Raw genomic sequence first — 12,074 nt, forward strand, 5'->3', positions numbered from 1 at the left:
AATTTGGAAAACTCAGCAGTGACCACAGGACTGTAAAAGGCCAGTTTTTATTCCAATACCAAAGAAAGGCAATGCCAAAGCATATTCAAACTGCCACATAATTGCGCTCATTTCACATGCTAGCAAAGAAATGCTCAAAATTCTCCAAGTCAGGCTTCAGCAGAACGTGAACCAAGAATTTCCAGATGTACAAGCTAGATTTAGAAACGGCAGAGGAACTAGAGATCAAACTGCCAACGTTTGTTGCATCACAGAAAAAGCCAGGGAATTTCAAAAAACATCAATTTCTGCTTCATTGACTAAACTAAAGCCTTTGCCTGTGTGGTTCAAAACAAACCATGGAAATCTTTCAGAGATGGGAATTCCATATCACCTTATCTGCCTCCTGAGACACCTGTATGCAGAACAAGCAACAGTTACAATCAGACATCGAACAACGGACTGGTTCCACATTGGGAAGGGAGCACGACAAGGCTGTATATTGTCACCCTGCTTATTTAACTTATATGTAGAGTACACCAAGTGAAAGGCCGGGCTGGATAAATCACAAGCTAGAATCAAGACTGCCAGGAAAAATATCAACAACCTCATATATGCAGATGATAGCACTCTAACGGCAGAAATGAAGAGGAACTAAAGAGTCTCTTGATGAGGGTAAAAGAGGAGAGTGAAACAGCTGGCTTAAAACTCAACATTCAAAAAACTAAGATCATGGCATCTTGTCCCATCTCTTTATGGCAAATAGATCAGGAAAAAGTGGGAATAGTGGCAGATTTTATTTTCTTGGGCTCCAAAATCACTGGGGATGGTGATGGCAGCCACAAGATTAAAAGATTCTTGCTCCTTGGAAGAAAAGCTATGATACGCCTAGACAGTGTATTCAAAGGCAGAGACATCACTTTTCCAACAAAGGTCCATATATTCAAAGCTATGGTTTTTCCAGTCACCATGTATGGATGTGAGAGTTGGACCAAGAAGAAAGCTGAGCACTGAAGAACTGATAATTTCAAATTATGGTGCTGGAGAAGAGTATGAGAGTCCCTTTGACAGCAAGGAGATTAAACTAGTCAAGCCTAAACGAAATCAACCCTGAATATTCATTGGAAGGGCTGATGCTGGAACTGAACCTCCAACACTGTGGCCACCTGATCAAGGAGCTAACTCATTGGAAAAGACCCTGATACTGGAAAAGACTGAAGGCAAGAGGAGAAAGGGACAACAGAGAATGAGATGGTTAGATGGCATCACTGATTCAATGACATGAGTTTGAACAAACTGGGAGATAGTGAAGGACAAGGAAGGCTGGAGTGCTGTGGTCTATGGGGTAGCAAAGAGTCGGACATGACTTACTGAAGGAACAACAGAATATGAACAATATACAAATAAGGATGAAAAAGTGAATCAAAAATACCAAAACATTCTATATGGAAAATAATTACAGAAGTTTGGTGATAAAAAAACAAACTCATTGTAGTAGTAATTAGGGGAGCCTGGTTGCAATTAAGTACAGGAAGGATATTAAAACTTCCAAAAGATATTTCTCTAAGCCACAACAGAAGAATAAGAGCAACAGAATAATTGGAACCACATCCAAACCCACTTCCTTGTTATTTACCAATATCATCTAAAGAATACTGTCTAGATGCTGGCATTAGACAATCTTCAGTTGACAACTTTAAATCACATTAAAACTTAAAAAAAAAATCAAAGAATTTTATGACATGGGTTAAAAGTTTATAGCCTTGAAACTACAAAAAAAATTGGTGCCCACTACAAACCACATCCCGGCAACTGTCATGTCTCAACAGTGAAACGGTTTTGTTGTGGTTGAGGCAATCATCTCTGAGTTAATTATTAGCTACTATTCAAATCAAGTGTAATTTGTCTATTGTACATTAGAGCACTTTTAAGAGAAGGGTACAAAATTTCATTTTTAGCAACTGATATTGAATGTTATAATCATTCATTTGTCATCCTATGCAACGCAATCAAAATGAGTAGAAAACTATGTTTATTACCACTGCATGAAATGGCAGTCATTTTTCAGGCAGCTGAAATTAAGTTCAAATGTTATCTGCTTAATGACAGTGAACATTTATATAAAAAGAGAAAATGAATACTTTTTTTTGATGTGCTTTCCTATTACGTTACTTTGAAAAGTGTCTAGAACTAGCACTTCCCATTTAGATAAAGCAGATTTTAAGCATCTTGTGGTTTGGTTTTAGGATCTAAAATAAATCAATGTTATCTTAAATTGAAAGACTAAGTGAAGTTAGTCAAGATTTCTCTATTATGAAAAGATATAATAATTATGATAAAATAATGTCAATAGCCATTTCTTTAATCTCAGCATATTTTTAACCCTGGAAATGCTTTTTCAATAGCCTAATAAAATCAATATTACTCATCAGCAGAATAGTTTCTAATACACAAAGAATTTTTCATATCCTTTGTTGCACCAGAACCTCAAAACAATCCAGTGTGTTAGCATGGTGAATAATTTTTGATGAGCTGCCCATCAGCCTCCTTTTGCATTCCAGTCCCCTATAATGAAAAGGACATCTTTTTTGGGTGTGAGTTCTAAAAGGTCTTGTAGGTCTTCAAAGAACTGTTCAACTTCAGCTTCCTCAGCATTAGTGGTTGGGGCATACGCTTGGATCACCATGATATTCAATGGTTTGCCTTGGAAAAGAACAGAGATCATTCTGTCATTTTTGAGACTGCATCCAAGTACTGCATTTCGGACTCTTCTGTTGACCATGATGGCTACTCCATTTCTTCTAAAGGATTCCTGCCCACAGTAGTAGATATAATGGTCATCTGAGTTAAATTCATCCATTCCAGACCATTTTAGTTCACTGATTCCTAGAATGTCAATGTTCACTCTTGCCATCTCTTGTTTGACCACTTCCAATTTGCCTTGATTCATGGACCTAACATTCCAGGTTCCTATGCAATATTGCTCTTTACAGCATCGGATCTTGCTTCTATCACCAGTCATGTCCCCAGCTGGGTATTGTTTTTGCTTTGGCTCCATCCCTTCATTCTTTCTGGAGTTATTTCTCCACTGATCTCCAGTAGCATATTGGGCACCTACCGACCTGGGGAGTTCCTCTTTCAGTATCCTATCATTTTGTCTTTTCATACTGTTCGTGGGGTTAGAAAACGAAGATCATGGCATCTGGTCCCATCACTTCACGGCAAATAGATGGGGAAGCAGTGGAAACAGTGGCTGACTTTATTTTGGGGGGCTCCAAAATCACTGCAGGTGATGATTGCAGCCATGAAATTAAAAGACGCTTACTCCTTGGAAGGAAAGTTAAGACCAATCTAGATAGCATATTCAAGAGCAGAGACATTATTTTGCCAACAAAGGTCTGTCTAGTCAAGGCTATGGTTTTTCCAGTCGTCATGTATGGATGTGAGAGTTGGACTGTGAAGAAGGCTGAGCGCCGAAGAATTGATGCTTTTGAATTGTGGTGTTGGAGAAGACTCTTAAGAGTCCCTTGGACTGCAAGGAGATCCAACCAGTCCAGCCTGAAGGAGACCAGTCCTGGGTGTTCATTGGAAGGACTGATGCTGAAGCTGAAACTCCAGTACTTTGGCCACCTCATGTGAAGAGTTGATTCACTGGAAAAGACTCTGATGCTAAGAGGGATTGGGGGCAGGAGGAGAAGGGGACGACAGAGGATGAGAGGGCTGGATGGCATCACCGACTCAATGGACGTGAGTCTGAGTGAACTCCGGGAGTTGGTGATGGACAGGGAGGCCTGGAGTGCTGCAATTCATGGGGTCGCAAAGAGTCAGACACGACTGAGCGACTGAACTGAACTGCCCATCATCCTTTTTCTCTTCCTCTGGCCAAAAAATAACCCCACTATTCTTTAAGGAAATCACCTCTCCCCAGTCACAGCAGTATGGTTTGGGTGGAGTTAACCCCATCCATTGTACCAGAAATGGCTTAAGCCAATAAGTATTCTTTATCTTTCAGGTCTCATTCATTGGTTCAGGAATACTCACTTAACTCAGCCACTGAACGGTCACTGTCTTGTGTTCTAGGACTTCTAGGCAAGGGCACTTCTTTTTTGTTCCATGGGAACTAATGAAAGATTCTGAAACTTTGCTGAGTGGCACAGTGGAAGGATGTAAGACCTGAAACAGAACTGCTTTTTTTTAAAGATGTGGATCATTTTTAAAGCCTTTATTGACCTTGTTACAATGGTGCTTGTTACAATGGTGCTTTTATATTTTGCTTTTTCGGCAGTGAGACACGTGGAATCTTAGCTCCCCAACCAGGGTCCCAACCTGCACCCTCTACATTCTAAGGCAAGGTCTTAACCACTGAACAACCAGGGAAGTCCTGACAACTGCTAACAACTTTAGTGCCACACAATGAAAGATGGAGAAAAAGGGAGGGAAAAGGCTGAGAGCGCAGAAAAGTAAAGTGCACAGGAAAGTGAAGAAAGACAAGAAAAAAAAAGAGAAAAGAGATGCCTAAGTCAGAAGAAGAAGCCCTTATCAGAAAAAAAGAGAGAGTCCAGAGCCAAAGAACTAGGGTAGAGACACAGCATCAAAAAAAAAAAAAAGAGCTTAGGCTGTAGTGGGTTCAGAGAAATAGGCTCTTATCACCAACTGCACTACACTTCAGGAAGGCTTCAGCGTAAATTATTACCTGCAAGTCACCGCCTTCAGAAACTCTCTGATACTGCTCACAGCTCAGAGGTTATTCATAAGTGGCAACAGCAGCAAGGATTCAAGGAAACATGGTCATTGGTTGAAAAGACCTAACAGAATTTACAGATAGAGAAATAGAAGTCTTAAAAAGTTAAAATCTAAATTCTGAAGCATGACATATAAGGTCCAACCACATTCTGTAACCCTGTCAGGGCACCACAGCGAACTATCTATACCTCCAACTTTTCCATCCAACTTGGTTGCCTCTTCTAGTAAACCCTGAACAGCAGCATTGCCTTCCACTCCAATCTTTGGAGCACAGAGGCTGGGACACAGTGACTGTTCAGTGAACTAGAGCTGAAACAAAAAAATCCCATCATCCCATGACTCTAAATGCTATTTTTCTCAAAATTCTCATATTTCAACAAAAGCACTTATCCATAACATTAAATTCCATGACAGTTTTCACTCACAGGATCTAAACATGATTAGATATTGATCCAGAAGGCCCTACTTGGTTGCACTGTCTTACTGCAGCTCTTGGCAGGCTTTGGGGAAGTAGGGGTAGTCTCACTATTTGTTTCCTTATTACTGAGTGTTCTTCTGCTTCCCCTGCCTCTTACTCAATTTGCTTTCTCTTTAGCTTCACCAAAGGAAAGCTGAAGCTTGCCTGTCTCTCAGTGCCAAAGCTTTTCCTTCATTAAGCAGGGACAAGAGAACCAGTCAGGATGTCAGAAACCAGAGGTCTTGCTGTGACTCAGCTGCTCAAACAGGTCAACTTCTCTTAGCCTCAGTTTTCTTATAAGTGAAATGAAAATAGAAATTCCTCATCTACCTATCTCCCTCAAATGATGATTATGAGGGTTCAATAAAATAATATGTGTGCAAGTGCAAAGCCCTAAAATAAGACATAATAGATTTTTATTGTTAAAGGGTAGTTAATGACATTGGCCAAGTTATGAAAACAAAATAAGTGTCCATCAATGAATCTCACTTATATGTGGAATCTAAATTTTTTTTAATTTTTATTTTAAAAAATACCAAAGTCATATATATATATTGATGGTTGAAGTGAGGGACAGGGGGTGTGCAAAATGGGTGAAGGGGGTCAAAAGGCATAAACTCGCAATAATAAAATTTTAAAGTTAAGGAGACATAAAGTACAGCATGGTGACTCTATATTGCACATTTGAAAGTTGCTAAGAGTATATCTTAAAAGCTATCACAAGAAAAATATATTTGTAACTTTATATAGTGATGGAAGCTAACTAGACTTATTATGATGACCCTTTCGCAATATACACAAATACCAGATCATCATGTTTACACTGAAACTAATATAATGTTCTATGTCAATTATAAACAGATAGCTAATGAGTCTTAAATACACTAGTGATTTTAGCAACCTTTGACTGGGTTACCTGTAACACAATAGGCTAAATCACTGCTATTGGATTCACCAAAGGCAAATCATTTCATCATTAGTTGTTTAGGCAAATCATTTCATCATTAGTTGTTTATCAAGTACTTATCCTAAGTCAATCATTCACTACTTTTTTCTAATTTTCCCTAGCAAATCTAAGGGATATGAGGCATATCCACTGGTAACAGTGGTTCTCTGACTTATCTCCAAAGATTGGTAGACCTGCTATTTGACAAATACTTGGGCTTTGAAGAGGCCACAAACATAAATAAAAACGAACATTACTCCTGCACACATGGAACTTACAGCCTCAGGGAGCAATGAAAACAACAAATTTAGACACACACTCTAAGTATGCGTGAGTCTGTACTTACTGCACTCTCACTTTGAAACAGCCCCACCAGTGACTTCACCCACCTTCATTCCCACCCCCAGGGAAGCACACACCTCCAGATTGTGAACCACTGTGTTAAGTGTCAGAAGAGAATTAAACTCTATAATACTCTACAAGAAATTTTTTTTCCAAGTTAAGAATTGACATACTATAAGAAAAGCAGTCCAGGTAAAGATTAGGAGACCTAAGTAGAACCTCAAATACAGAACTGGCTGCATAATTTGTGAGTGCTGAGGCAAAATGAAAAATGTAGGGCCTCTCATTCAAAACTATTACAGATAGCTAGTGAGCTCGGAGAAGGCAATGGCACCCCACTCCAGTTCTCTTGCCTGGAAAATCCCATGGACGGAGGAGCCTGAAAGGCTGCAGTCCATGGGGTTGCTAAGAGTCGGACACAACTGAGCGACTTCACTTTCACCTTTCACTTTTATGCATTGGAGAAGGAAATGGCAACCCACTCCAGCGCTCTTGCCTGGAGAATCCCAGGGACGGGGGAGCCTGGTGGGCTGCCGTCTATGGGGTCGCACAGAGTTGGACATGACTGAAGCGACTGAGCAGCAGCAGCAGCAGCAGTGAGAAGCTGCTGTGCAGCACAGGGAGCTCAGCTCAGTGTTCTGTGATGACCTAAGTTGGGGGCTGGTGGGGGAGGCTCAAGAGGGAGAGGATATGTGTGTGTATATATATACATACAGCATATAGCTGATTCACTTTGTTGTATAGCAGAAACTAACACAACATTATGAAGCAATTATATTTCAATTTTAAAAATTATTAAGAATTTCAAGGCAGTGACAGCAGAGCATTTAAATTAAGCCCAGTGCCTTCTGTGACTGCATAGGTCACAAACTCATGAAACCTTCATAGATTCCATATTTACTGGGCGTGCAGTTTTTATGCAGTGACTTAACCTATTTCAGGTTCCTTGCAGATATAAAATTAAAGGAGGGAAGAAAAGACTTTCAATTTCACTCCATACCTAACCTCTGCCTCTCTGTTAAGGAGATAGATCATTTATTTGGAGAGAGTTCTTTCACCCTTTTATATAACCATTAAAACTCTGACTGTAACTCAAAGCTAGTAATGAAAACCCATTAATAGTATTTATCTTCAACCATATTAATGTTTCTTGCCTCTATATACCACCTTAATTTTGTCTAAAAGAAAACTAAAAGTCTCCAAAAGAGAGTTCCAAGTCTACTATTTTCCCATGTATGCCACTTAAATCTGAAATTCCCAACAGAGGTTTCTACAAAGTATTTTTTCCTTCACTAAAATGTCTCCTTGAACAAATTAGATATTTTCTTTTTTTCCTCTCCCTGAAAAATTATTCAGAAGCAACCTCCACATACGGTACAACATCTAGGTCTCATCCAGTGAAAAGTAGGCAAAATGTCAATTTGAAAGTGAGTTAAATAACCCTTTTATTCAACCTGCTTAGTGCTTAGCGTTTGGCATAACATAACTGACAGCAATACAAACCAAGTGCTCTTAATCTGGAGCTTATGGAAAGAATTTGGGGAAGTAATTAACTTGAATGGAAAAAAATTATACCTTTTTTTCAATAACCTCTAAATAAAATTTAGCATTTTATTCCATTATGAACGTAAGCAACAAACCACAGGAGTATGTTGTTGTTGTTGTTGTTCAATTGCTCAGTCATGTCCGACTCTTTGTGACCCCATGGACTGCAGCACACCAAGCTTTCCTGTCCTTCACCATCTCCCGGAGCTTGCTCAAATCATGTCCATTGAGTCAGTGATGCCATCCAACCAACTTATCTTCTGTCATCCCCTTCTCCTCCTGCCTTCACTCTTTCCCAGCATCAGGGTCTTTTCTAATGGGTCAGGTCTTCATATCAGGTGGCCAAAGTGTTGGAGCTTCAGCTTCAGCACCAGTCCTTCCAATGAATAGTCAGGACTGATTTCCTTTAGAATTGACTGGTTTGATCTCCTTGCAGTGGAAGGGACTCTCAGGGTTCTTCTCCAAAACCACAATTCAAAAGCATCAATTCTTTGGCGCTCAGCCTTCTTTAGGGTTCAACTTTCACATCCATACATGACAACTGGAAAAACCACAGCTTTGAATATATGAACCTTTGTTGGTAAATTTAGCATTTTATTCCATTATGAACATGGGCAACAAACCACAGGAGTATGAGCAATGCCTAAGTATGACTTGATTACCAGTAAATATTAAGCATATTTTCTTATCATATGATAGTTACTTCAGCCACTACTTTAAAACTGCAATGGTTACTGAATCCTCTATTTTAATATATTATATAAATATAACATAATATTATATTTTAATATAACATATTAATATTCTATAAATATTATTAATATTATTAATTGTTATTAATATATTATATAAATATAATATTACAACCTAGATAGTATATTCAAAAGCAGAGACATTACTTTGCCAACTAAGGTTCGCCTAGTCAAGGCTATGGTTTTTCCAGTGCTCATGTATGGATGTGAGAGTTGGACTGTGAAGAAGGCTGAGCGCCGAAGAATTGATGCGTTTGAACTGTGGTGTTGGAGAAGACTCTTGAGGGTCCCTTGGACTGCAAGGAGATCCAACCAGTCCATTCTGAAGGAGATCAGCCCTGGGATTTCTTTGGAAGGAATGATGCTAAAGCTGAAACTCCATTACTTTGGCCACCTCATGCAAAGAGTTGACTCATTGGAAAAGACTCTGATGCTGGGAGAGATTGGAGGCAGGAGGAGAAAGGGACGACAGAGGATGAGATGCCTGGATGGCATCACGGACTCGATGAATGTGAGTCTGAGTGAACTCCGGGAGTTGGTGATGGACAGGGAGGCCTGGCGTGCTGCAATTCATGGGGTTGCAAAGAGTCAGACACGACTGAGTGACTGAACTGAACTGAACATAATATTATTTATATATTACATAATATATTATATGAATATTATATATTATATTTTATATTATATTTTATAATAATATATTATATAAAATATATAATATAATATAATATATAATATTATATAATATTTTATATTTTATATTATATTTTCTAATAATATATTATATAAAATATATAATATAATATATAATATTTTATATTTTATATTATATTTTATAATAATATATTATATAAAATATATAATATAATATAATATATAATATTATAATATATTATATTTTATATTATATTTTAATATAATATAATATATATTCTATTTTAATGTATTAATGAAAAATCATATGTACTATTATAACACAATTTGGCTTTTACATTGAAATAACTGTATTTCAATATAATTGGCTCTCTTTGTAATTCTAAACATCTCATTCTACGCCTTCAAAAACATACTTCTGAGGAAAGGTCTATAGACTTTACCAGACTACCCAAATGGTCTATGGTACAAAAAAGATGACAACTCATTTCTGTCTCAAAAATAGTAACAGACCTAATAAAAACAGTCTTTAGAATTCTGGTTCAACAGCAATATCTACATTATAACTAAATTTTTGTGGTCCACTTATTTTAATATTACAACATCAAGGATACAAAAACAGAACAGCTTTTGCCGTTGTTTTTTTGGGGGGAGGAGCAGTTCCTCCTGTTTTGTTGTTTGTTTTTGCACATGACCATAGGATTTGATATGAAAACGTATAACACAGATACATGTGTTTACTCCATTATCTGAAATGTTATTTGGAGTGGTACCTGGGATGACAGCAGGTTACAATCAATGAACAGTCCTTTTCCGGTTTTATATCTTTGTATCAATCCAGTCATAATGGCTCCATACGCATAAAGGCCAGTGGCAAGATCAGTCATGGCCACTCCTGGACGAACTGGATCTCCATCCTGATTTGAGGGTTGGGTTAAGGAAAACACAAATTGAAAATTAAAACCATCATATAAGTTCACAAATATTCTAAGGTCAAATAAAAGAAAGAATTGTATATCATGTGCTGCTGCTGCTGCTACTAAGTCGCTTCAGTCGTGCCCGACTCTGTGCGACCCCATAGATGGCAGCCCACCAGGCTCCCGCATCCCTGGGATTCTCCAGGCCAGAACACTAGAGTGGGTTGCTATTTCCCTCTCCAATGCATGAAAGTGAAAAGTGAAAGTGAGGTTGCTCAGTCGTGTCCGACTCTCAGCGACCCCATGGACTGCAGCCCACCAGGCTCCCCCGTCCATGGGACTTTCCAGGCAAGAGCACTGGAGTGGGTGCCATTGCCTTCTCCATGTGCACATACACACAAAAGAAATGCAACAAACTGCTATTGTGGATATCTGTTGGTGGCAAGAATGTATTTATATTTACTATATATTTATCATATTTCTCAACCTACCCTCTACCAACCCAACTAAACAAAACCAAATGAAATAAAAGCTTCCCACTGTAAAATATATTAAGAGGGAACTTCAGACATGTTTTTTAAAACATTTTATTACGTTTGGTTTTGTTTAGTTTGGTTGGTAGAGGGTGGGTTGAGAAATATGATAAATAGACTGTAAATATATTACTTATAATTTCAAGGATTCAAGCAATCAAAAGGCACAGGAGAAGCAGAAGGAGCTTCTAGACATTAAGAGAAGCCCTGACAATGACACAATATTTAAGTAAAGTTTTAATACTATTAATGTCTTCAATTTATGTCAGTGTTAGTTGACAATCCAATCCTTGACCCATACATAAAGATATCAGAATAGTACCAGGCAAAAGATGCTTGCTCTGTGGAAGAAAAGCTATGATAATCATGAAAGTGAAAGTCACTCAGTCGTGTCCGACTCTTTGTTACCCCATGGTTTACACAGTCCAGGGAATTCTCCAGGCCAGAATACTAGAGGGGCAAGCTATTCCCCTCTCCAGGGGATCTTCCCAACGCAGGGATCAAACCCAGGTTTCCTGAATTGCAGGTGGATTCTTTACCAGCTGAGCCACCAGGGAAGCCCTAGAAAGTGAAGTCGCTCAGTCACGTCCAACTCTTTGCGACCCGTGGATGGTAGCCCACCAAGCTCCTCCATCCATGCGATTCTCCAGGCAAGAATACTGGAGTGGGTTGCCATTTCCTAGAGAGCACATTAAAAAGCAGACAGTACTTTGACAACAAAGGTCCATCTGGTCAAAGCTATGGTTTCTCCAGTGGTAATGTACGGGAGCGAGAAAAGTGAAAGGAAAAGTGGCTCAGTCGTATCCCACCCTTTGCGACCCCATGGACTCCATGGGTGTAAGTGCTGGACCGTAAAGAAGGCTGCATGCCAAAACATTGATGCTCTTGAGCTGTGGTGCTGAAGAAGACTCTTGAGAGTCCCTTGGACTGCAGGGAGATCCAACCAGTCCATCCTAAAGGAAATCAATCCTGACTATTCATTGGAGGGACTGATGCTGAAGCTCCAGTACTTTGACCACCTGATGCAAAGACCTGACCCATTAGAAAGGACCCTGATGCTGGGAAAGATTGAAGGCAGGAGGAGAAGGGGATGACAGAGGATGAGATGGTTGGATGGCATCACTGACTCAATGGACAGGAGTTTGAGCAAACACCAGGAGATGGTAAAGGACAGGGAGGCCTAGCATACTGCAGTCCATGGGTTCG

The 12,074-nt window shown here is 39.1% G+C and overlaps 1 protein-coding gene across 1 annotated transcript in view; it reads right to left on the bottom strand.

Annotated features, from left to right (window-relative positions):
* The window catches only part of SUGCT (succinyl-CoA:glutarate-CoA transferase), a 766,325-nt gene that overhangs the window by 653,132 nt on the left and 101,119 nt on the right, over positions 1-12,074 (bottom strand). The window contains exon 8 of the mRNA XM_068972899.1: positions 10,192-10,335. Within this exon, the coding sequence (XP_068829000.1) occupies positions 10,192-10,335 (144 nt within the window). The remainder of the gene's footprint in view (positions 1-10,191; positions 10,336-12,074) is intronic.

This window comes from Capricornis sumatraensis, chromosome 5 (genome assembly GCF_032405125.1).
Source record: "Capricornis sumatraensis isolate serow.1 chromosome 5, serow.2, whole genome shotgun sequence".
NCBI lineage: Eukaryota > Metazoa > Chordata > Mammalia > Artiodactyla > Bovidae > Capricornis > Capricornis sumatraensis.